The 25,980-nt window shown below is 50.1% G+C and overlaps 1 protein-coding gene across 1 annotated transcript; it reads right to left on the bottom strand.

Annotated features, from left to right (window-relative positions):
* Nucleotides 1–17,998: 17,998 nt before the first annotated feature.
* Nucleotides 17,999–20,448, bottom strand: LOC119331825 (protein CUP-SHAPED COTYLEDON 3-like). Its single transcript, XM_037604995.1, has 2 exons — nucleotides 19,784–20,448; nucleotides 17,999–18,846 (listed from the first exon to the last, which is right to left on the bottom strand). Exons 1-2 carry the CDS (start codon nucleotides 20,315–20,317, stop codon nucleotides 18,367–18,369), a joined length of 1,014 nt encoding a protein of 337 aa, XP_037460892.1. The 5' UTR covers nucleotides 20,318–20,448; the 3' UTR covers nucleotides 17,999–18,366.
* Nucleotides 20,449–25,980: the final 5,532 nt, after the last annotated feature.

Raw genomic sequence — 25,980 nt, forward strand, 5'->3', positions numbered from 1 at the left:
TCACGAAGATGTTCCACTACATCAATCGCGTTACTAAACGCTTCCGCTTTCAGTCCACGAGGGTACGTAGACACACTCTCCCTCTCGTTGCTATGCATCTCCTAGATAGATCTTGCGTGATCATAGGAAAATTTTGAAATACTGCGTTCCCCAACATATCCGGTGGGTGATCAACAAAACTATGCATATCCGGCCAATGATCAACAAACATATGCATATCCGACTAGTGATCAACAAAACTATGCATATCTGGCTACAAAACTATGCATATCCAGCTAGTGATCAACAAAACTATGCATATCGGCCAATGATCAACAACCTATGGATATCCAGCTACAAAACTATGCATATTTTTCTAGTGATCAACAAAACTATGAATATCCATCAAATGATAAACAAAACTATCCATATCCGACTAGTAATCAACAAAACTATGCATATCCGGTCAATAATCAACAAACCTTTGCATATCCGGCTACAAAACTATGTATATCCGGCTAGTGATCAACAAAACTATGAATATCCAGGAAATGATCAACGAAACTATGCATATCCGGCTAGCGATCAACAAAACTATGCATATCCGCCCAATGATCAACAAAACTATGCATATCCGCCCAATGATCAACAAACCTACGGATATCCGGCTAGCGATCAACAAAACTATGAATATCCGGGAAATGATCAACAAAAATATGCATATCCGACAAAATGAACTTACTTGCTCGGTGATTTGGGCACCACTAGGCCACCGTGCGATGAGATGCGCCAAGTGGTCGCACTACTTCGATAGGGCCTCTTGGATGGTGTACCATCGATGGTTGAGGGACTTTGGTTCAAGGTTGCGGATGACCGCGTCAGACTAGCGTGTGAAATGCTTGTGTTCATGGAACCATGTGTGAACGTTGGCCCAATAATTGAGCTCTTTTGCTCCATGCCATGGATCAGATCAAGGCTAGTAGCCAACCATGCGTTGCACAACAACTGATCCTCCAGCATGTTGAAGCTTTCTCCTCCGGCCTTCTTCTTTGGATCACCGGCAAAATCATCCAGATCATCGTCCTTGTTGTCCTCATCCTCCTCCTCCTCCGTCTGTTCGGCAGCCCAATCTTACTGCTGTGTGCCCATGCCGGTCTAGGTGTAGGTCTGCTGCGTGCCAGTCTGGGCATAGCCCTGCTGCGTGTGGGTGTAGTTGCCGGACTAGGTGGGATCCGAGTCTTCCACTTGCCTTGTTGGAAATATTCCCTAAATGCAGTAATATTGTATTGTTATATTTCCGTATTCATAATTAAGAGTTTATATCTATGTTATAACTGCTATGGTCCTGGAGTACTTGATTTGATGGAAAACTCATATGCACGTGTAGAACGATAAACGATAAGATAAGATTCCTAGTCTTGCCTCTAGGACTAGCTCAAGTGTTGTTGATGATGATGTTTTTTGGATCTTAGGATATCGTTAAGTGTAAACGATAGTCTTAAAATAACATTGAGAGTATGACGTTAGAAGAACGATCATATTGAATTGATCCAAACTTGTTTGTTATGCATTGAGATAATATTGACTGAAATCAATTGTTATAACATGAAGTGTTAATGTGTGATTTGGTTTCTTAGACCATGAAAGTATCACAGTCACTTCTTACCGTACGGTGGACTTTGGAGTTGTTCAAACGTCATTTGTAACTAGGTGATCATAACGACAACTTATAGGTTCGTTGAAAAGTCTTACAAGAGACTAGATATCTCGAGAGTGGACTTTGGTCCCCCGACGATGGAGAGATTTCTTAGGGCCCTCTCGGCTTGATGGCATCCATCATCGTCTGGCCAGACACAAATGACTTCGTCACAGGGATGTCGGAACACTTCAACGAGAAAGAAGAATCAAATCGGTAACGATGATGACGGTATAGTGAGCATTACTCAAGAGGATACCGATGCATCTCGGGTTTTGTAAAGTGTTGTGAAGCAAACGAAACATTACATGATAACCAAAGGTTCACTTGAATGTCATTGTGTAATCATAGGGATAGATATGGACATCCACGGTTCCACTATCGGTTATTGAACGAAGGAGTTTTGTTCAAGTTTATGTTTTACCCAACCAATGGGGCCACAAACTTAAGGTAATCGTGATCTGCTGAGTGTTAGTAGGATGTGAGTATCAAGGATTTATTTGTGAAATTGTTTATTAATATTCGGAATAGTTTTGAGTGGAAGCAGAAGCATTTCGGGGTCACCGGAAGGGTTTTGGATTTTATCGGGTAATATCGGGTATTACCGATAAATAATATATAGGTGGTAAATGTTTTTGGATATGTTAATAAACTAATAGTAAAAGGCTCTAGTAATTGTTATGAGGCTTTTATATTTAATTTAATATCAATGGGCCTTAAAAGGCCAAGTGGTGGAAGAAGAATTGGGCCACCAAGGCCCAATTGGGGTGGCGCTCCCTTTTCCCTTAGTGGGGGGAGGCAGAATTGGGGAGGGGTGGAGGACTCCTCCTTCCCCCCTTGTCGGCGCAAGGGGAAGGGATTCCTTCCCCTTCTCTTGGCAGCCTCTCCTCCCCTCCAACCTATATATATTAGAGATCTATCTAGACACTTTTGAACACAAGTTTTGGAGCCTCCTCTAGTTCTCTAGTTCTAGTTATAGTTGATTCTAGTTGATCAATTAGAGCTTAACCTAGATCCTCTAATCCCCATAATTAGAAGCTCAGTGTGGTTCTAATGTCTTCCCTCTAATTCTCCGGCGACAATTAGCTCCGAACGGCGAAGCGCTGCCAGGTCGTGAAGGTTGTGCGCTTGCAACCAAGTATAGAGGACGTGCTTTCGGTGTACTGTTCAAGGGATGTTCGTGGGAGGTTCGCGGGACGTTCATCCATGGTTCGAGGGACTCCAAGTACGATCTACACCGACTCGTCTACTTCCGCTGCACTCTGGAGTCGGTAACGATCGAGATCCAAACTGTTTATGCATCTTCATATTTTTCCTGGGTGTTCGTAGGGCGATTTTTTCTAGTACGTTTCCTAACATGCCTGTCCTCACAACCTCCTCCTCAGCCTCTATCCTAGATGATGTCGAACATCTCCATGTCTACGTCATCATACGCCTTCTCCCCCACTTTAGGCATAGCAACGAACAGCGTATGGGCACCCATGTGCTCTTAGCCCACCGTTCACGCCCAGATGAGCCGTGGTGAAGAAGACTCCAAGAAGAGCAGTTGTGCCGCATTGACGTCGATGATGTAAGGCACTTGCCCGGCGGCGGTTGCCGTGAATTGCCTGCTGAGCTGCTTGGCGGCATAGTAGTTCGGAGCCTTGTAATGCTTTGGCCATAGCGGCGTCTGGACAGTGGGTGTCGGTGTCAAAACCGGCGGATCTCGAGTAGGGGGTCCCGAACTGTGCGTCTAAGGCAGATGGTAACAGGAGGCGGGGGACACGATGTTTACCCAGGTTCGGGCCCTCTTGATGGAGGTAATACCCTACGTCCTGCTTGATTGTTCTTGATGATATGAGTATTACAAGAGTTGATCTACCACGAGATCAGAGAGGCTAAACCCTAGAAGCTAGCCTATGGTATGATTGTCCGTTGTCCTACGGACTAAAACCCTCCGGTTTATATAGACACCGGAGGGAGCTTGGGTTACACAAGGTCGGTTACAAAGGAGGAGATATACATATCCGTATTGCCTAGCTTGCCTTCCACGCCAAGTAAAGTCCCATCCGGACACGAGACGAAGTCTTCAATCTTGTATCTTCATAGTCCAACAGTCCGGCCAAAGGATATAGTCCGGCTGTCCGGAGACCCCCTAATCCAGGACTCCCTCAGTAGCCCCCGAACCAGGCTTCAATGACGTCAAGTCCGATGCGTAGTATTGTCTTCGGCATTGCAAGGCGGGTTCTTCTCCAAATTTTGAATGTTTGTTAAGTAGTGTCCGACCCCATAAATGTTGGACTTCTTGACTTCTGCGCCCAATAAGGGCTATCTCCCACGCGTCGAATGAATACGAGGAGCCATGGCATTTTTAGATTCACCCCCTAGCCAGATAAATAAATTGTCTATTAAAGGGATGGGGATTCTTAGATCCAATCCATACCATCCTCCCACAGCGAGAATCCATCGGAGAACGCTTTGGAAAAATCCACTCCAAAATGGCCGACCACCGCAGATCCTCCTCTCGCCCCCGTAGCCCTAAGCCCGGTGATTGGGAGAGGTGTTCTGTCCCACACAGTCGATTAGTCGAACTGCAGACTCAGGGATTTCTCCCTCCAGCGTATATGGTTCCCGTTCGAGCCGGGCTTGCCACCTACAATGGCGGGGAGCAAGCGGAGAGCTTCCCCAGCCCCTCTACGGGGGATCGGGTGTGCCTTGTTCCTTACTTATTGAGGGGACTCGGATTTACAATTCATCCATTCCTCCACGGGCTCCTGGAGTTTTATAGCCTCCAGCTGCACAATTTCACCCCTGCTTCCATATTACACATCGCCGGCTATGTTGCCCTTTGCGAGTTATTCCTGGGCTGCGAGGCTCATTTCGAGCTGTGGAAAAGGTTATTTTGCCTCGTCCCCCGCACACAGAAGGGGTCACTATATCAAGTGGGCGGGGCCGAAATATGGCGCATCGCCGAAACCGGATACCTGTTCGGTACTCTGAAGAAGACATCCGAAGACTGGCCTTCAGAATGGTTTTATATGGAGGACGTCCCCCTTTCGGACCCTGTTCGGCGGGGTCTTCCTGAGTTCAACAATGCTCCTTTGAAGAAACGCCGAAGCTGGCGCCCACGGAGCCCCCAGGAGGAAGACAACGGAGAAGTCCTTTACCTGATGAACCGGATTAAAGCGTTGGCTCAATCAGGATTGACAGTAATCGAGGTTATGTCAATATGCATAATGCGGGGAGTGCAGCCACTCAATATCGAGGGCACCCCCTGTGGTGTTTTAACGGGGAAGATGATGCCACCCGTTGCGGGCGTAAGGGACCGGACTCCGCTGCTGCTTTAGCAAAAATTCTGTCCGAGTTGTTCAAGGGAGAGGAAGAGGAGTTCATCCGCATCAAGCCACGGGATGGATTCTCCATGTACAACCCTCCAAGCTGGGTGAGTTATATCTCCTTGCTCCCATTCTTCCCACATTCTTTGTCGTAGGTACTCACCTTGACATTTTACGGCAGGAACTGCGAAAAGCTGTAAGGGAGGTCAACAACCCATCTCCACAACCAGAGGACCCTGACCAGGCCCTCGGTCCTGGACTCGAAGAAGATCCGGACATATTCAAGGAGCTGATAGACATGCAGTTCTATCAATTGAGCTATGATGACGCCATGGTGGCCATTACGGCCGACTATCCCGGACTGCTCCCTGCGTCGCACGTAAGAAAAACCAAAATTCCAACTCCAAAAACTAGGATCCCCTCTTAGACACTTCACCAACCATATACATATGGTGTTTTACAGGGAAGGCATTCGGGACGCCGTGCCGAACCCGCAGCAACTCGCCAACAAGAGGCATCGAGGCCGGGTAGGCCCAAAAGGAAGGCGGTCAGGACGGAGATGCCGATGCAGAGGTATGACAAAAACCCCGCTCCGTGGTTGTCGTCTTTCTCAAAATGTAATGATGTCCATGTTTCTTTAATAGAAAAAACGCTCGCCGGAATATGTCCGGAGAGGCTGCCGATCATGCTTCGACCAGTCGGGCTCTAGGGCCGGACATAGAGGCGGAAGCCGACATGGGGCAGACGCCGGATACTCCTCCTACAGAGGATGCGGATAAACTGTCCGCTACAAATTCAGAAGTGGAGAGCGCCATGAATCATAGGCGTCGCCGGGCCGTACTCCGTGACGCTTGCTTCTCACCAGAGGCATTTGATGCCTTCAATTCTGGAGACGCATACCTCCGTGCTGCTCAAAATGGTCTAGCCAGAGCAATGGACCAGTATGTAAGGGATGTACGGGTAAGCAAATCTGACGATTATATGTAGCAGTAGCCCCTGAGACTTGAAATGGTTGACGCAACTAATTTAAGGATCATTATTTGTGCTGGTTCTTACAGAGAAGAATTCTCAAGTGTCTCAAGAGCTGGATGAGTGCAAGGCCCAGCTGGAAGCCGCTGTTGCCGCATTGAAGGAGTCCAAAAAGGGTCCCATTGGTAACTCTTTTGTCTATTGCAAAGAATATTAGTACCAGGTAGTATGCGACGTATATGCACACCTAACAATAGATGTTGCAGGTGGCCCCGGAGGGAAGCCGGAGGCCGTGGAGGCGGAGACGGCACGTGATGATCGCCAGTGAAATGCTAGCGAGTGCGTGCTGACGCGAGTCAGGCAGGAGAAAAATGATCTCCAAGATGCCAATATCCGGCTGGGCATGGAACTAAAGGATGTCCGAGCCCAGCTTGCGGACTCCGTGAAGGAGAATAAACGACTTCAGCGTGGTATTTTTAGTAAGTGCTTGAACGAACTTTTTAAAGGAGTTCAGCGAAGAAGCCTGCTAACAGCGTTATGTCTGCAGGTATGCTGACGGGTCGTCCCGCGGGGGAGATGCCCGGGTCCTCGGGTGATCTTCTGCCAGAGCTCTCACAACTGAACGAACAAGTTCGGCAGGTGATGCAGAGTATTGCCCAAGCCTTGTGGCCGTCCGCGTCCCCGCCAGGAGGCATGGGGGAGCTTATAGAGAATCTCAAGGGAGCACGGCGGCGCTTCCGATTATGGAAGATATCAGCCTGCCGACAAGGTGCACGGGAGGCCTGGGCTATGGTGAAGACACGATATACCAAGGCTGACCCAAACCACATGGCCGAGGTCGGACCTGTGGGGCCCGATGGGAAAGAGATCCCCGTCAGTTTAGTGTATGATCAAGTAGAATTAGCCGCAAAGTATTCCCAACAGGATTGTAGGCTAGACAGCCTGTTGGATGGTATAGAAGAAGAATTTAATCAGTCTTAGTGACTGTGTACTTCAAGTGACATATGTAATGTCCCTAGCCGGATTGTAAATCATTTGTCATGGCGGACCTTTTCGCTTCGGCCTCTGGACCCGATAGTCCGGAGTGTATCCGAATACCCACTCGGTTATATAAAAACCGGGGTATGCATGGAAACTAGGCGTAGGGGTCATAAGTGCTTAAATAGACAAGTACCCAACTAGCTATGTTATATTACATGGATAGTAAGAAACATCTTACAAGGAGAATAGTTCCATTAAGGGTTCCTTTCCCTGTGTACGCATGCCCTAATGTGCATGTCCGAACTGCGAGACGCAGGCTAAAAATATCTGTGGGCGTGTAGTAATTTAAATGAAAGTCATCTTTTATTCACCGACTGAATATTCCCTTAAGAACGCTAGCTTTCGGCTTCACCCAGTCTGAGGTACACATCCGGCTGACCCGGCAATAACAATCGCAGAGGTGCTCCCCTTATGCCCTAACCGAATTAACGGGAACATAGGGCATAAACACAAGAGCCAGGCAACCCAGCTTGGCCAAAACTGAAGTCATGTCGATGCATATAATGGCGAAAAAAGGTACATGCGGAAGAATAACACATGTGCGGGGCATGAAGCCTGAAAAAATAATTAGATTAGGCTTCTGTGTAGGAAGCCCCCAGGTATATTGAGCGCAGTTAGCGTGTCAAGATTGTGTAACCAAGACACAGGTTTAGCCCTTTAGGGCTTTGAAGAGAAAAGAGAGAAAAAACAGATGTGCAAAAAATTCATGGAGGTAAGGAGACGAACATAGAGTCCGGCGCTAGGCGTAGAACCTTTGGAGTCTGGCTGCTTTCCATGGGTTTGGCTCGAGTCGATTATTCGATGCATCCCGCAGACCGCACGCTCCACCGGTCAGAACCTGGTCGATAATGAAGGGACCTTCCCGTTTGGGCTTGATCTTATTCTTTTTCTTCTCCGGCAGGCGCAAAACTAGTTCACCAACATTATAGGTTTTGGCCCGCACTTCTCTGCTTTGATATCTTCGAGCCTGTTGTTGGTAGAATGTGGAACGGGCTTTTGCCATGTCGCGCTCCTCCTCCAGGGCATCCAAACTGTCCTGCCGGTCGAGCTCAGCCTCTCTTTCTTTGTACATGCGCACTCGAGGTGAGTCATGAATTATGTCGCAAGGCAGCACCACCTCAGCACCGTACACCATAAAAAACGGTGTGTATCCGGTAGTGCGATTCGGCGTGGTCCGTAGCCCCCATAGTACGGAGTCAAGCTCCTCTACCCAATGGGTGTCTAATTCCTTTAAGGACCAGACTAATCTGGGTTTAATACCGCTCATGATAAGACCATTTGCTCGTTCGACTTGACCGTTAGTTTGCGGATGATAGATAGAAGCATAATCGAGCTTGATGCCCATGTTGCTGCACCAAAGTTTCATCTCGTTGGCTGTAAAGTTCGTGCCGTTGTCAGTGATGATGCTGTGGGGGGACGCCATAACCGTGTACAACCTCGGATATGAAGTCTATCACCGGTCCGGATTCAGCCGTTTTGACAGGTTTGGCTTCTATCCATTTGGTGAATTTGTCCACCATAACCAATAAGTATTTTCTCTTATGGGTTCCCCCTTTGAGGGGTCCGACCATATCGAGCCCCCAGACCGCAAAGGGCCAAGTAATGGGGATTGTTTGGAGGGCGGTAGGTGGCATGTGGCTTTGGTTTACAAAAAGCTGGCAACCAACACAATGTTGAACCAGATGTTGTGCATCTGCTCGGGCCGTCGGCCAATAAAAACCTGCACGAAGGCCTTACTTACAAGGGCCCGGGCTGCTGCGTGGTGGCCACCGAGTCCGGCATGGATTTCTGCCAAAAGCTTCCGCCCTTCCTCTTCGGAGATGCACCTTTGAAGGACTCCGGTTGTGCTTTTCTTATAAAGCTCTCCCTCATGGACCTTGCAGGCTTTAGATCGCCGCACTATGTAGCGAGCCTCATTTTGGTCCTCGGGTAATTCCTGTCTAGTTAGGTAGGCCAGGAATGGTTCTGTCCACGGGGCGATGACGGCCATTATCACGTGGGCTGAAGATGTTATTTCGATGGCAGAGCCTTCTATTGTGTCAGAGTATTCGGTATCTGGGGTTGTGGCCGGGTCCGGACTATTTTTGCCGGTGTCCCCTTCCCATACCACGGATGGTTTAAACAGTCTTTCCAGGAAGATATTTGGTGGGACAGGGTCGCGTTTAGCGCCGATACGTGCTAGGATGTCCGCTGCCTGGTTGTTTTCCCGAGCCACATGGTGGAATTCCAGCCCCTCAAACCGGGCTGACATTTTGAGGACGGCGTTGCGATATGCCGCCATTTTCGGATCCTTGGTATCGAAGTCTCCATTTATTTGGGATATTGCGAGGTTCGAGTCCCCACGCACCTCTAGGCGTTGGATGCCCATGGAGACTGCCATCCGGAGGCCGTGTAATAGGGTCTCGTATTCGACTGCGTTATTGGAGTCCGTATATAGTATTTGGAGCACGTATTGCACCGTGTCTCCAGTGGGGGACGTCAGGACGACGCCAACCCCTAGACCAGCCAGCATTTTAGAGCCGTCGAAGTGCATGATCCAATTGGAGTATGCGTCGTACTCTTTAGGGAGTTCGGCTTCTGTCCATTCAGCTATGAAATTGGCCAGTACTTGCGACTTAATGGCTCATCGTGGCTTATATGTTATGTCGAACTGGAGGAGCTCGATGGCTCATTTGGCAATCCGGCCCGTGGCATCACGGTTGTTTATTATGTCATTGAGTGGTACTTCAGATGCCACCGTAATCGAACACTCTTGAAAGTAGTGTCGTAATTTCCGGGATGACATAAATACCGCATATGCTATCTTTTGGTAATGTGGGTACCGTGATTTGCATGGAGTGAGGACGGTGGATACATAATATACCGGCTTTTGAAGCGGGAATTTATGTCCGTCCATCTCTCGTTCGACGACGAGCACTGCGCTTACAACTTGGTGAGTTGCCGCTATATATAATAGCATTGGTTCGCCGATAGTTGGCGCGGCCAGGATTGGGTTGGCGGCCAAGATGGCTTTGATTTCTTCCAGTCCGGCCGTGGTTGCGTCCGTCCACTCAAAGTGTTCGGTGCGCCGAAGAAGGCGATAAAGGGGAAGTGCCTTTTCTCCTAATCGGGAGATAAAGCGGCTTAAAGCCGCCACGCATCCAGTCAATTTCTGGATTTGCTTGAGGTCAGTTGGGATAGCCAATTGTGACAGAGCTCGGATTTTAAATGGATTTGCTTCAATTCCTCTATTGGAGACGATGAAGCCCAGGAGCTTTCCGGCGGGAATGCCAAAAACGCATTTTTCCGGATTGAGCTTAATGTCGTATGTTCGGAGATTGGTGAACGTGAGCCTCAAGTCGTTTATTAAAGAGTCGACGTGTCTGGTTTTAATGACCACATCGTCTACATATGCCTCCACAGTCTTACCGATCTGCTTTTCCAGACATGTCTGGATCATGCGCTGATATGTTGCGCCGGCGTTTTTTAGCCCAAAATGTATTGTGTTAAAGCAGAAGGGGCCGTATGGTGTTATAAATGCCGTTGCGGCTTGATCAGACTCTGCCATCTTGATCTGGTGGTAACCGGAGTATGCATCGAGGAAGCACAATGATTCATGTCCTGCGGTAGCGTCGATGATTTGATCGATGCGAGGGAGTGGGAAGAGATCCTTTGGGCAAGCCTTGTTAAGGTTTTTGAAGTCGACACAAAGGCGCCATGATTTGTCCTTCTTTGGTACCATCACCAGGTTTGCTAGCCAATCCGGATGTTTTATTTCTTTAATGAATCCAGCTTCCAGTAGCTTGGCCAGCTCCTCTCCCATGGCTTGTCGCTTAGGTTCAGAGAAACGTCGAAGAGTCTGCTTGACCGGCTTGAATCCTTTTAAAATATTAAGGCTATGCTCGGCCAATCTGCGTGGGATTCCTGGCATGTATGAAGGATGTCAGGCGAATATATCCCAATTCTCGCGTAGAAACTCCCGTAGTGCGGCGTTTACAGCGGGGTCTAACTGTGCCCCAATGGATGCTGTTTTTGTAGGGTCTGTTGGATGGACTTGGAATTTAACTATTTCGTCCGCTAGTTTAAAGGAGGTGGACTTGGATCTTTTGTCTAGTATCACGTCGTCCCTGTCCACCGTGGAGCGCAGCACGATTAACACCTCCGCCACAAGGGCTTCGGATAATGCCTCGAGGGCTAGTGCGGCTATTTTGTTCTCGGCGCGGAGTGCTATGTCCGGATCACTAGCTAGAGTGGTAATTCCCTTGGGTCCGTGCATTTTGAGCTTCATGTACCCGTAATGGGGTATGGCTTGAAAAATCGTGAATGCCTCCCGCCCTAGAAGGGTGTGGTATCCGCTACTGAACGGGGCCACTTGGAATGTAATTTCTTCGGATATGTAATTCTCCGGAGTGCCGAATACCACATCAAGTGTGATTTTCCCAGCGCAACGTGCCTCCCGACTAGGGATGATTCCTCGGAAGGTCGTACTGCTTTGCTCAATACGGTTGCTGTCTATGTCCATTTTTTGGAGGGTTTCCTCATAGATGAGGTTTAATCCGTTGCCGCCATCCATGAGCACCTTAGTGAGCCGAAAGTCGTCCACAATTGGACTGAGAACCAAAGCATCTGGTGCTCGGGCTGTTCGGAATTTAGGTTCGTCACTGGCGTTGAAGGTGATAGCCGTGTCGCTCCGTGGACTTATTGCTGCCACGTGGCAGACTTCGGCAAGGCCGCGGAGTGCTCGCTTACACCTATTATTTGAGGCGAAGGTCTCGAAGACTGTTAATACTGTGTTTTTATCCGTGGGAAGGTGCTCTGAGGTATTTTGGGTGAGAAGATCCTCACCGTTTTTGGCCACCTGCCGGAGTACCCAACATGCTCTAAGGTTGTGTGTTGATATGGTATCCGCTGTACTATGGATTTTGCAGGGCCCGTTAAGCCATCCCTCCAATACGGTTCCACGCTCTGTAGTGGGCTTTTGCTTCTTTGTAATTGAGTCGGGCGACTTATGAGAGTGCGCCCTTTTAGTTTGGACTGGGAATCTTGTCAGAGCTGGATTATCCCAAAATTGCGTTTGGGTTTTCCAAGCACTTTCCATCGCAAGTATTCCCGTACTATGTCCGCCAAGTCGGCGAAGTGTATTACATCGCGGTGACTTATGGTGTTGAGGACTCCCTTGTCCATGCAATTGTTGCAAAAGAACGAAATAGCATCTTCCTCGCGACAGTCCTTGACCTTGTTCATTACAAGGAGGAATCTGGCCCAATAGGGATGTACTGTCTCTTGGGGCGCTTGCCTAATGTGGGAAAGATAGTTTGTATCTGGGTGGGTGGGTGGATTTAAGTCCGGTCCTTGACCCAATCTGTGATCCCGGGGCAGGGGAGTTTCTGATCTTGGAAGTTCGGGCTCCGGGATGTTGCCCTGCGAGTTCGGTATGCGGCCTGATTCTGGATTCAGGGTTAGGGCGGCGTCCATAGTGACTCCCAGAGCGGCAATGCGATCCAAGAGCTCGTTCAAAGAGGAGAGCTCCATTGGATCCATCTGCTCGGCAAATTTTGAGCCGATGTTGAGGCTATTTTCAATGACCCGAGAGGTCATCGTCGGCGCAGCGGCCGAGCGGGCGGTCATGACGAAGCCGCCTAGTCGGAGAGTTTGGCCAGCCAGGGCTCCCCCAGAGGTGATGTTGTCCTTGACAACGAGGCGAGCCATCTTCCTTATGATGACGACACAGTGGAACTCTCAGTGAAATCACCAATGTCGCTGTCAAAACTGGCGGATCTCGGGTAGGGGGTCCCGAACTGTGCGTCTAAGGCGGATGGTAACAGGAGGCGGGGGACACGATGTTTACCTAGGTTCGGGCCCTCTTGATGGAGACAACACCCTACGTCCTGCTTGATTGTTCTTGATGATATGAGTATTACAAGAGTTGATCTACCACGAGATCAGAGAGGCTAAACCCTAGAAGCTAGCCTATGGTATGATTGTCTGTTGTCCTACGGACTAAAACCCTCCGGTTTATATAGACACCAGAGGGGGCTAGGGTTACACAAGGTCGGTTACAAAGGAAGAGATATACATATCCGTATTGCCTAGCTTGCCTTCCACGCCAAGTAAAGTCCCATCTGGACACGAGACGAAGTCTTCAATCTTGTATCTTCATAGTCCAATAGTCCGGCCAAAGGATATAGTCCGGCTGTCCGGAGACCCCCTAATCCAGGACTCCCTCAGTGGGCGACACCATTGGGGCTTCGTGATCCTGGCTGCGGCCTCCACAACGTATGTGACCAGCACGCCTACCGCCACGGACACCATCAGCACGCCCTCCGTCGGCTTTGGGCTTCCTAACCGTTTCCTCCTTTGTGGCCCTCGCTTTGACGCGGTGATTCTGCCGAGTCGCTGGGTTGATCTTCCGGGCGAGGGTGATGCTCGAATCCTCTTGCACCTCCACCATCTCCATCTTTGGCAGGTCCTTGTTCGGTTCCATGCGTTGGCACGACAGCGAAGAAGAAAGTGGGAGAAAGGGGCGGGAATTGGGTGGAGAGCGGCATGATGAAAGAAGAGAGTGCAGGAGTTTGGCGTGAAAACAGTGCGGATGCTACAAACTCGCACCTTCCTTTGGGGTGGGCCATGGGTGTAAGAGTCTGGCGTGTCTCGTGTCCAAACTCCCATAAAACCCCCCACATTTGGTTTCAGTTTCTGTGAAATGGTGGTCCGAATCACTCGACGGACCGATATAGGCCCACGTTGGATAACTTTCAGGGCTCGAACCGCACGTTTGAACATATGCGGGCGGTTTGAGGGTCAGGGTTGAAGATGCCCCGAGGCAGTTAGAACAGAAGTGGCTGAGAGAGTATAGTTGATATTATAACTGTACGTCCAGAACAAACATGCATGATTTGCAGCATTGAAAAGAAAAAACCGCCTTTGCATGATTAGGTTTGTACGTACTAAAGTTTACAGCACCCATCGCCTGTATTTTCTATCCCTCTTCTAGTCTGTATGAATGATGTCCTTTTTTTTACATAGTTATTACTCCCTTCGGCTCATAATGTAAGACTTACGTATGGGACGGAGGGAGTAGTATCCATTTTCAGCCTAGAACTTTTCGCATAGATCTGGATGTGATGGACACAGCGATCAATCTCTGTTACTAGCTTTTGGTCGTAACCAACTTTCTACAGCTACAGTCCACCGTTGAGCAGTGGATGGTACTGCATACCGAATCGATCGGTCGTTCGCCATGCGCAGCACAGAGTTGCTAGGGTAGCTAGGGATGGGCGGCGAAACGGGCAGCGAGCGACATGTCGGTGGATGGATCGACGGCCGACCGGCCGGAGCCGATGGGCAGTCGTCCCTCCTCCTATTCCCTAACCAGAGATCGTTTTGTCCTGGCGGAGACGACAGCTATTTGACAAGAAGGCCAAGCCATGCCAGTGCGCCGATCGACCGATCGCCGCATTCAATGTTCTTCCCCATTGCCGGCCTCCGCGCTCCACCGGCCACCACTGTACGTACCTACGAAACTACAGCAAAAATACTCAAACGGACTAGAAAAACGCAAAAGCAATTTATCTACATTGTTTTTGAGATAGTCACCATCCATGCTGAATGGTACGTCTCGTCACCATGCTTTGATGAGTTTGTTTGATCGATCACTGTAGCCGTTTCGTCCGCTAGCGTCCGTTTGAATTGGCGCGAACATAAAAAGCGGCCCAACGCATCAACTCAAACGGACGCGCGTCCGATTTTCGTCTGCAGGCGACAAATTCCCGGTTCATTTTTTAGCCAGATTTACGTCGGCGTGGACACACGACAGACGCGCGCACGCTCACCTTCTCCTCCCTTGGGCCCGCTGGTCGGTGGCACATTGGCCTCCCTCCATCCAACATCAACCCTCGCCCGCCTCCTTCGTCGCCGATGCCGCCGCCCATTTTTGCCGGCGACTCTGCCACCTGCCGGCGCCTCCACATCCACCCAGCAATGCCGCCCACTCCCACATCGACCGCCACCGCCGTCTTTGCCGCCGGGGAGCCGACTGTTTCCCACCCCCGCTCCCCCCACCACATAGCCGCCCGCGACCAAGAAGCCGCCTCGCCGCCCCGGCCAGATCCTCACCGGCACGCCCGTCAGACGCCAGCCCACTCATCGGACGCCGTCAGGGCAGCTAGCTGGTCCGTGCGCGCCGCGACTCACTTTGTCGGCTGTCTCCTTCGTTGACGCCCACAAGCTATTCGACAGTTTGCCAAGGTACAAAATGGACTCCGTCGACGAGTTCTTTTTTCACAATTTTCTTTGTGACTTCGACAATTTGTCGTCCGCTGATGAGGAGGAGATATTGGCTGCCGTGTTGGTTCATCACCACCTCAACAGCCAGCGGCTGTTGTTCCGTGGCTCCATTCCGGGCCACCTTCCGATGTTGAATCGCGACCGAGAGAGCGGGCATTTCCTTCTTTGGAATGACTACTTTGATACAACAAACCCATTGTTCAAATATCAAAAATTTCGCCGCCGTTTTCGTATGAGTAGACATCTTTTCAACCGTATTAGAGAGGGGGTTGTGGGCTATGATGACTACTTCGAGTGCAAAGAGGATGCCGTTGGCAAGGTTGGTTTCTCCTCTTATCAGAAATGCACTGCCGCCATCCAAATGCTTGCATACGGATTGCCCGTTGATCTCATTGACGAGTACGTCCGTATGAGCGAGTCTACATGCCTAGAGTCCCTGTATAAGTTCTGCAAAGCTATTATTGATGTGTTTGACCCTGAATACTTGAGAGAGTCGACTCCTGAAGATACAACCCTTTTGTTGGCGATGAATGCCAACAGGGGTTTCCCAGGGATGCTTGGCAGCATAGATTGCATGCACCGGGAGTGGAAAAACTACCCTTCTGCTTGGCAAGGGCAATATAAGGGCCATGTCAGGGTTTGCACTGTCATACTAGAGGCCGTGGCATCTCAAGATCTCTGGATCTGGCACTCTTTCTTTGGCATGGCCGGATCACACAATGATATCAACGTGCTTCAGCGCTCGTCGGTGTTTGCTAGGCTTGCCGAAGGCAACAGCCCACCGGTGAACTTTACTATCAATGTCCACAACTACGATAAAGGATACTACCTGAGCGACGATATCTATTCTCAATGGACCACTATTTTCAAGACAATCCTCAACCCTGTCGGAGAGAAGGAAAAGATTTGTCGAAGAGCAAGAAAATGCTAGGAAGGATGTCGAGCGTGCCTTTGGTGTTTTGCAATCTCAATGGGGCATCGTTCAGTATCCTGCTAATACCTGGAGCACGCAGAAACTGTGGGAGGTGATGACTGCTTGTGTGATCATGCACAATATGATCATAGAAGACGAGCACCCGGAACACCTGTACGATCAAGGGTTTCAGTTTCAGGGTGAGAATGTTGTGCCTGAGCATGGAGGAGCGGCAACGTTTGAGCAGTTCATCCAATTTCATCATGACATGCGTGATTGAAAAACTCACGTGCAACTGCAAAATGATTTGGTGAAGCATTTATGGGCTCATGTTGGCAACCAATATTTTTTTTTAAATGGAGGCGTGCCCTTGGCCTCTGCATCATAACTATGCATGCAGAGGCAACCAATAGATGCATCTTCTTTTATTCGTTTGCAAAACTATGTGAGACATTTTTATTTTTATTCGGCTTATAAAACTATGCTATTTTATTCGATTCAAACTATGTTATTTGACTATATGTTTAAATGCAAATTCATCAATGCAAAATTGAGCTATTTGTTGAAGTTGTGCGGCCAGCCGGTCAAGCCATCACATATGGGTTGGTGCGTTGGACGCACTGCCGATCCATATCTAAAACGAGACGGACGTCGGGCAGGCGGCTGACCTAAACAGATAAAAAACGAACAAAATCGACGTCCGTTTGAGTCGTTCGGTTGTAGTTGCTCTTACTGCACCGTGAACTCAGATCGATCGCTCGGCCTTTCTCCCGGCGATGGTCGGCGGTGGCATAGTTTGTGTCGACGACGTACAGTACAACTACTCTAGTCCTAGTTGCTCCTGGGCATTTTTTTACACGAGTGGGTTAATTAAGAGCTCGCAGGAGCAGCAGCTAGACAGTGTGTAGCAGCTTGACTTTTGTGGCGAAGCGAGAGATGCGATGCGAGCGAGCGGCGAGCGGCGCGTCGCAGCGGCCGGGGAAAGGTCGTCCTCGCCGGCTGGCTGCTTCCGCGGAGGCCGACCAGGCCGGGGTCACGTCGGGGCATCCCATCCCATCCCGGCGACACCGCCCACGTCATGATTCACAGCAGGAAACGCAGGACGTATTTATTTACTCATTCAGAGAGGAGCAACGTAACGCAAATCAAAGCAAACGCGACGCCGACGAGATTTCGCCAAATACCTCCTCTCCTGGCCTGGCCTGGCCTTCCACGCACGCATCATCACTCCTCCTACTACCCTGTGAGGCTGCGAGCCCGTCACGTCGCAATGTCCACTGCCCGGCCGGCCCCGGCGCTAGCGTCTCTGCGTGCACCGCTGCATGCACTGCATGTCCATCTCTGACCTAGATCACATCCACCCGTCCATCACCGCTGCTTTTTCTTCTTTTGTTCGCCTCAAATTGTAGTAGTGCCAGTATCTCGAGTTCTAGTTGTAGGGACGCATACATGTGCATGTGGTTGGCTCATCCGTGCAATGAGAGAGTTGTATGTGCAGATCTCATGTCAGGAACCGCATCCACTACACAACAAGGAATGTGTACCGCACATCTTGATACATATGAGCTGAATGCAAAAAATGCATCTCCACACCTAGTTGTCGGAGCTGAATGATGTTGTCCATAACCATTTTTAAAAGTTCTCTGCCGGTAAAAAGGGGCATCTATTTTTTTAACATCACGTTATTGTAGGAGTCACAAGCGAGAGCATGTTTCGAGAGAACGTAGGGGTGGCTACTGCACTACAATTATTTACTTTTGAACATGAGAAGCAGTTACTACAAGTTTATAAGGAACTCATCGACACTGCTAGTGCTACATACAGTACATATTATATCGTGCATGTGAAAAGCAAATCCACAAGGAGATGTTCTTCATTACACATAGATTAAAACTACATAGGACCATAGTGCATGTGAGTACAAGCATGGATCACGAGATTAGTAGTTCAGTGCTAGCTAGTCTCCTACTACTCCAATGATCCCATGCACGAGCAAGCAAAGCACTACATATGATCATAAGCTACGGAAGCTAGAGGATTGATCGGAGAACAAGGGAAAACAATTACAAGTGCTTGTCTAAATATCGATCGATCACACTCGCAACTTGACTAATCAATAATCAAAAGCTGCAACATAACGATCGAACGAGATGGGAGGGTAGCCCTAGGAAACGAGTGACCCGGCCGGATCATGCCCCCCTGGTGGCTGCAGGTGGGCCCATCTCGTACATGAAGGCGCTGTGCTGCAGGCAAGCGTCCAGCCAGGTCGGCGGTGGCTCCTGTGGACCGCCATTGACCCTGGGCTGCGCCGGTGGGCCTGCCTTGCCATTGACGATGGAGGCGAAGGGAGGGAAAGGGAAATATGCTTGGTTACAGCTGCTGTTTGGCTGCTCCTGGACGCAAGCTGCTGCTGGGAAGCCGCCATTGTTGCTGCTTGTGTTCTTGGCCTGGCCCTGGCTCTGCATTATTGGGGATGACTGCAGGTTTGGGAGGTCATGGTGAAAGGGGATGAGCTGACTAGGGTTTGGGAAGGGGACAGGAGGTGCGTCCTGGAAGAAGCTGGGGTGGTGGGGGCTCATGGGGAAGTAGCAGTAGGGGTTTCTCATCTCCATCATCTTGCTGTACGGGTCTACCGCCTTGTGGAAGATCCTGCACACCACCCATTCCTCCTGCAAAAAGTATATCATGGACAGTATAAGTTCAAAACATCGCTCACAAATATATGTACGAGCCAACATATCCAAAAAAAAAAAACGTATATCAATATAATAATCTCTTTTGCATGGATTGTGATCTAGCTAGGACAGAAATGCTGTAGAGAATCTACCTATCTACATCTATATATTTACTCATGAACTTCTGGCGGAGAGCACATTTATGCTTCATGGGCGAAATGGCACTTTTTCTTATAAGCATGGGGCACAGGGAGATATCAATGGAAGATTTGTCGATCTGCAGTAGGACGATTGGAGATCCTCGAGCCATGCATGCAAAGTACTACATGCCCTGAGAAGGGAACAAACACGTACCAGTATACTAGTACGTATAACGCTAGCTAGCTCAGATGCATCCGGTGTCAGTGCAAATCTGCAACTAGATTTTTGAGCAGAAACGACCCACTGTGTACAGCATCATCGTCATGCTTATGATACTACTCCCTCCGTTCCAAAATATAGCGCGTCCTCGGCGTCCGCAGTCGGTCTCGTGGGTTAAATTTATGGTCAAAGTTGAATCTCGAAAAGCGTGGGCGCGCTATATTTTGGAACGGAGGGAGTACCAGGCACCAGCATCGAATGAAATGAACAAAAGTGTACTAGGCTACAAGTATAATAAGCATATATTTCAAATCAATCTGCATGCATATGTCACCTTACGTATGCATGCAATGCAAGCACACGCACGCTGCATTCAATGCATCATCATGTCTGCATCTACTTCTGCTAACGACCATGTAACTTATTCTTGACCACTCAACTGTTGGTGTTTCAACGACGAGCTCACACAGTGACTAGAAGCTAGAGAATGTATTTAGCAAAAAGAGCAGTAACAAAATGTTCACGGGTGGAGCAATAATAGCGTGCAACCAACTCCTGGATCATTGCGCACCTTGCAGGAGCGGCGGGCGGCGCCGAAGTCGCCGTCGAGGCGGTACTCGTGGAGGACCCACTTGGTCTTCTCGCCGCGGGGGGCGCGGCCTCTGTAGAAGACCAGCGTCTTCTTCATGCCGAGGAGGGAGCCCGTGGCGGCGTTGAGCACCTCGCGGTCCTTGCCGGTGGCCTTCCAGTAGCCGGCGCCGGTGGCACGGTTGGTGCGGAGGCCCGTGGGGTACTTGCGGTCGCGGAGGCTGAAGAAGTACCACTCCCGCTCCCCCATCCTCGCCGCCTCCGGGAGGTCCCACGGCTCGCACCGGTTCAGATCCACCTCCGCGATGTCCACGCCGCCGCAGCACGCGCCGTTGAAGACCTTGGCGGCGAGGTAGAAGGTCACAAGCTCCTCGTCGGTGGGGTGGAAGCGGAAGCCCGGGGGCAGGCCGTGCTCCCCGGCGGCCGCCTCCGCCGCCGCCATCTCCTCCCCGATCAGCTCCCACAGCGCGTCGCCCATGGCCGCCGCCGGTTGGTGCGGGTGCTGTTGCTGGTGCATGCGCGCTGGCCCTTCAACGTCCACTCTCACACTCTCTACTAGCTAGGTGAAGCGAGCTGTGGCACGGCGAGCAAGCAGCTGGTGCCAGTGTGAAATGGGCTGCTCTTGGCTATGGTGGTGTGTGTGTGTGTGGATGCAAGAGGCCAATGGAGGGTCTATATAGTCGAGCACGGAAACGTAGAGAGACAACAGTGTTTGGGCTTAGCCCGAAGCCCCTACCCCCGCCCCTCTCTCACCGCCTGTATTGGTATTGCTTTATCCCACAGTGTCGCTACCTAGCTAGCTAGGTGTAGATGAAGATGAGGGGTGAAATGAGCTACCGGAAGGGAAAGGTTAAAGGATGGTGAAGGGTAAACATGCACCTGGAACGGGCCCGAAGAGGAAACTTGATGGAGCTTAAGGGGGCCGTGAAGGCTAAAACCCTCTCGCAAACTAGAGCCACCTGCTGGATGGAAACCGCAACTAGCTAGCTAGACTCAGTACATCACAAGCGTGCATATACACGTACCGGCATCCATTACAAACGCGTTGCATATGACATGTACGTATGCACATACCATGGGAACACATACACTGCGCATGCGTGCATCGATATGCAAGGCAAAAGATCGTGTACCTACAGGTCGATAGTGGTACGAGTAGTATTAATTTCAGGCAGATGGTGAAGTTACACAAGTTTCTGCCACTGTGGCCGTGTACTTCAGGGTACCATGCACGTACCACTTCCACTGTGCGTATACAGGCAAGGAAGATTTTGGAACAACCCACGAAAAAGCCCCTTGTAGGGCTCTAGCATGGCGTGTTCAAACGTCGGCCCTTGCATGCATTTTCACAGGACTAATTCCATCGTGCGCACACCATTGTTTCCTACCAGGGTCTGGTTAGGTCTCAGTCGACTGAAATTTAATCAAGTCTCAATCAAATGATGCAACATGCAAGAGAAAAAAAACTAAAGAAAAAAATTTACACGAGTCTTAATGTAAGGTCTCATGAATATATCATCTGAGACTTCTAAGTCGACTCAGTCAACTAAGACTTAGCAAGGCTAATCCTACTACTTGTATAGTTCAACCATGTGCTAGTAGGACGCCTGGTTTTCTCCAAAAGAAACCTACTCGTTGGTCAAGTATTGCAATTTTGTAAAGGCCCTTGTCCTAGCCATCACTCGTCCTCCTCTAGCAATTGTTTTGTTCGTAACGTGGCGGATTTGACGGCGACGGCGTGCGCATGCAAAAAACTGTCCTATGTCTCTCGTGAGTTGATCGATCCGGAGGCGTGCCGACCTCAGTTAATATGCATCGTACGTACGTACGTGCATAGTCAGGGCCTATACTAATAGAAGCATGCACCTGAGCGTGCACACTTCAAATCGTACGGAATACATATGCTATCGATTAGCTATAGATATTGAAGAGCTAGCTAGCACATGAACATATAATATGCCTGGTCAGTATTTTTTTGGGGATTAATTAGACGAACAATATTAGCGCCCCAAATGTGATCATCGTTAACACACAAAATAAGTTAATTTTCCTCAGACATGAACCATCCTTGTTCTCTCTCTCTCACACACACGCACACTTGCTTGTCTGCATGTGTTTGTCTGGGTGTGCATTTAATTTGGACTACCAGAAGAAGGTAGCAGGAGCTCCACCTGCATTGGGGTTTGGAATGGAGTTTGCACGAGTCCGGTAGTAAATTTCCTCGGTCACCGTACAACACCTCCGGAATCCCAGTACCTGTTCTACCACTCTAGTCAGCTACCTTAAATTGCCACTATTGCGTTTGCTTGCAGCTTGGGACTGGTTAGATCAATCAGTGTACACATATACTCATCTTGCAATAGATCAATCAGTATGCATCATCCAAGAAATAAGAAAGATCAATCGGCGATTCAAATCAAACTTTTAAAAACGATCAATACTCGGCTAGAGCCTTAATTAGATCTTCATTTGCATTTCATAAAAGTTTAAGCACGCACGGGATTCCTTCTCCTCTTTGAAAGTATGGAAGGATAGGAACGCCAGTGCAGTGCACAACGGTAAGTAGGAGGAGCCATGGCCAAAAAGATTGGCGACCCCGAGGAGAAAGACGACCTGCAGAGCTAGGTGGATAGAGTAGCTGGCGGCTAGGCGCTAGTTGCAGGAAGGAAAGGTTGGATGAATCAGGGGGGGAAGGTGGCCGGGCAGGGCAGCAGTCCGATGCGACGCGATGCGTTTCAATTCCTTGGCTCCATTCAGGGTCGCTGCGAGCTAGCGATTCGCCGCTAATCCCCAAAACAAAGGTTGAGCGATGAGCATGCATGCACGTAGTACTCCCTCCCGTCCTTTTTACTCTGCATATTAGAATTCTCTGAAGTCAAATTTCACAAAATTTGACCGTATTTATATGAAAAAATATCAACATTTGCCATGCTAAAGTTATATAATATGAAATTTAAGTCATAACACATCTACTGGTATTGATTTCAAATTGTGAATGTTAGCACTTTTTTCTACAAAATTGTTTAAACTTTACGAGGCTTGACTTTAATCAAATCTTATATGTGAATTAAAAAGGACTGGAGGGAGGGAGTACTACTTGTACGTACGCATGTGGTGGTAACAGATTTTATTTATGGGGCAAATTTGATAAATTTGACTTATAGACGGAATCAAATCATAGAATGAACTATCCGTGAAACTATTTCACGTGGCTGACCTTTTTCTGTGACGCCCGCCACGAAGACGCCATACTACACTGTGCAACGCCTCACAGATAGACGCTACACAGCCAGCGTCGCACACGTGTGATCAGAAAATTACTAAGTCGTGTGCAGCGCCTGAGAGCTAGGCGCCACATTATACAGTGTAGCGCCTAGCTCCTAGGCGTTGCACTAGTGCAGAGCCTAGCTCCCAGGCGTTGCACTAGTGCAGCGCCTGAGAGCTAGGCGCCACAGGTCAGCCGCGTAAAATAGTTCTACAGACAGTTCATTCTGTGATTTAATTGCATCTATAAGTCAAATTTGTCAAATTTGCCTATTTATGGGCTAGGAGAGCTAGCAGGTGAAAAGGAAACATGCATGATAGGGGTAATAATTTGCTTAGGGTGTCCCAATCATTGCCATGCGTGAGATCACACATGATCTGCAGCTACTACTCGCTAGCTCGAGTAAGTTAAGGGCTAGCTGGAGTGAACAAGTGTACATTCTATCTTGAGAGTAACATACGGTAGTACTCCTACTACTCATATGGGTATGAATTGATGAACATAACATGAACGTACCCTTGATGAATGCACTCATTTTAAATGACGATATTTCATGCAAATATGGACACGCATGTCTTTTTAAGAAAAGGAGGATCACCCCGGCCTTTGCATCTCGACAATATATACATGCAATTATTTACAAAGACTTTACAAAATAATACATCAATAAGTCTGAGGCCACCGTCTTGGCAACATCTGTCGCATTCAGTTGATGAAGGGGTGTCAAAAGTCCGAGCCGAATACCGAACAGACCTTGCACCAAATTCTAACATCTAGATCCGGAGGCCCCTGCCAAGCTGTTTGTCGGATCTAGGGTACACACCGGTCCAGCACACCGTTAGAGTCCTTCGACGCCGTTTTGCACGGATCCATCTTTGAAGCAGGTACTAACGCATCGACCATGCCAGGCATGCCATCAACGCCACCATGACGCCAGACAACGCCACCTCCCTACGCACGTCCATCAAGACGCATCCAGCGCCGAGACTCTGCCGCACCATACCGCTGAGACTCACTGTCGACGATACGAATCATGCTACGCCGCTCCACCTGCATGCCATCTCACATCGACTGTGAACTACCAGGAACTCCAACACCCTGAGCAGTCCCTGGCCGATGCCTTCAGGAAGGAACACGACATCAACATGTCGTCATCCCCCAAATAGAGAACCAGAGGCTTTCGCCTGCGCTCATGGCAGAGGTGGGAGGAGTAGGATCCACACCGAAGTCTCTAGGAAGGGAATCAGCGCCAAGAGGCATCGACTTTGGTGCGGCCGGCACATCAGCCTGGAGTTTCCCTCGGATCCATGCCTACCCGCCAGCATCGACCGCAGTCGCCATGTACCGTAGCCAGCAGGAACCGGAGCAGATCAAGTCGAGGACGATACTTCCCATGGAGCTTCGGTTGGCCATCGAGGAACCGCCGTAGCACCGGCGCTGAAGGCTGCCCATCTGCACCCGCTGGTGCCACCCGCCAGGCAGGCCGCATCGCTCACCACCGATCGAGGCCGCAGCCCAGAGATCCGATCTGCCAGACGCCGTCGCGCCATGAGAGCCAAAGCCCACCACGCGTGTGTCCGCGCACCGCACGCGCTCCCGCACGCCGTATGTGCTCACCACGACGACCACACGCTCCCGCGGCGGACTCCTCGCAACGCCCGAGCCCCGTGGGAGGGAGAACCGGAGTGCCCCGCCGCCGCCGACGCTGCGCGGGCTTTGCCCGGCGACAGCAAGGGGAGGGAGATCTAGTAAGAAGGGAGTTGGCCCGGTGGCTAGGGTTCCGCCCACGATTGGCGACACGGGCGGAGGCTTGAGAAATACCCGAGTGCAGCTGAGTCCACAGGTTGTACGTGGCAGTACCTTCGCTTGCTCAATGTAAGTGGGTCCATGCCCAAATGTCGGACTTAACAAAGAGGTATGCCATCGCGACCTGAACTGTAGAGCGTACGTGCCGCATCTAGCTGATGAACAAAGACTACTGCTAACTCGTGAAGATGCCACAGGGAATTACCGAAGATCCAGTGTAGAAAGGAAGTTATATGATGGTGGATCATTCAGCTTGGTTTCAAGCGACGGATCGAGGGTACCTGAAGAGATCCACGGGGCAGAGGGATGAGCAGGAGACAGAGCGTGCAGTGGAAATCTGGCGCGCACTGTTGGTGTTGCCGGGCGCTGGAGCTCGGCGCCTGGCAGGCCGGGATGGGGAAGGGGAAAGGGTTTGTTGGGTGCAGGCAGGCGGCCTTAATTATTTCACCGCGCGCGGCACGGCAGAAGCCGAGCTGCCATGGCAGCGCAGCTCGGACCAGAGAGGGGAGGAGGAGGGGGAGGGAGATGGGTTGCAGCTGCCGCGCCGCGGCGCAGGGCAGGGCAGGGGAATGGCCACGTGCGAGAGCGGCGCGCGGACGGAGGTGACGAGACGACTCGGCACGGCCGGGCCGCACGCTCGTGCACACGCGATCGTCCAATCTACACTGCATGATGCCCTTTCTTCTCCTCTCTCCTCTGCCGCCCATGCCCCTCGACGCATCTCCCTCCCTCTCTCTCTCTCTCTCTCTCTCTCTCCCTCCCTCCCTTTCTCTCAGCCGGCTAAGCTAGCTGTAGGGATGCAGTTTGCAGCAGAGTAGCTAGCTAGCTAGGACGGTAAGCAAAATATTTTACTACTGTGCATTCCATATTTCTACTCGATCCGTTCGTCTTCGCGGCCTGGCCCCGGCCGCCCAAGGCAGCAGGATCATCTTGGCTTTTCCACATAGCTGTTCGGCTGTTCCTGACTCCCAGAAAGCACCAATATTATACCATCTATTGTCCATTCACCTGCGCCGCGCACGCACGTACGTACTCCTCTAATAGTTTAACTGATTTCATATCAACAGGTAACAGAAGAACGGAGCACGCGCTGGTACCACGGCTCCCGC

Source organism: Triticum dicoccoides, chromosome 7A, assembly GCF_002162155.2.
Source record: "Triticum dicoccoides isolate Atlit2015 ecotype Zavitan chromosome 7A, WEW_v2.0, whole genome shotgun sequence".
Taxonomy (NCBI): domain Eukaryota; kingdom Viridiplantae; phylum Streptophyta; class Magnoliopsida; order Poales; family Poaceae; genus Triticum; species Triticum dicoccoides.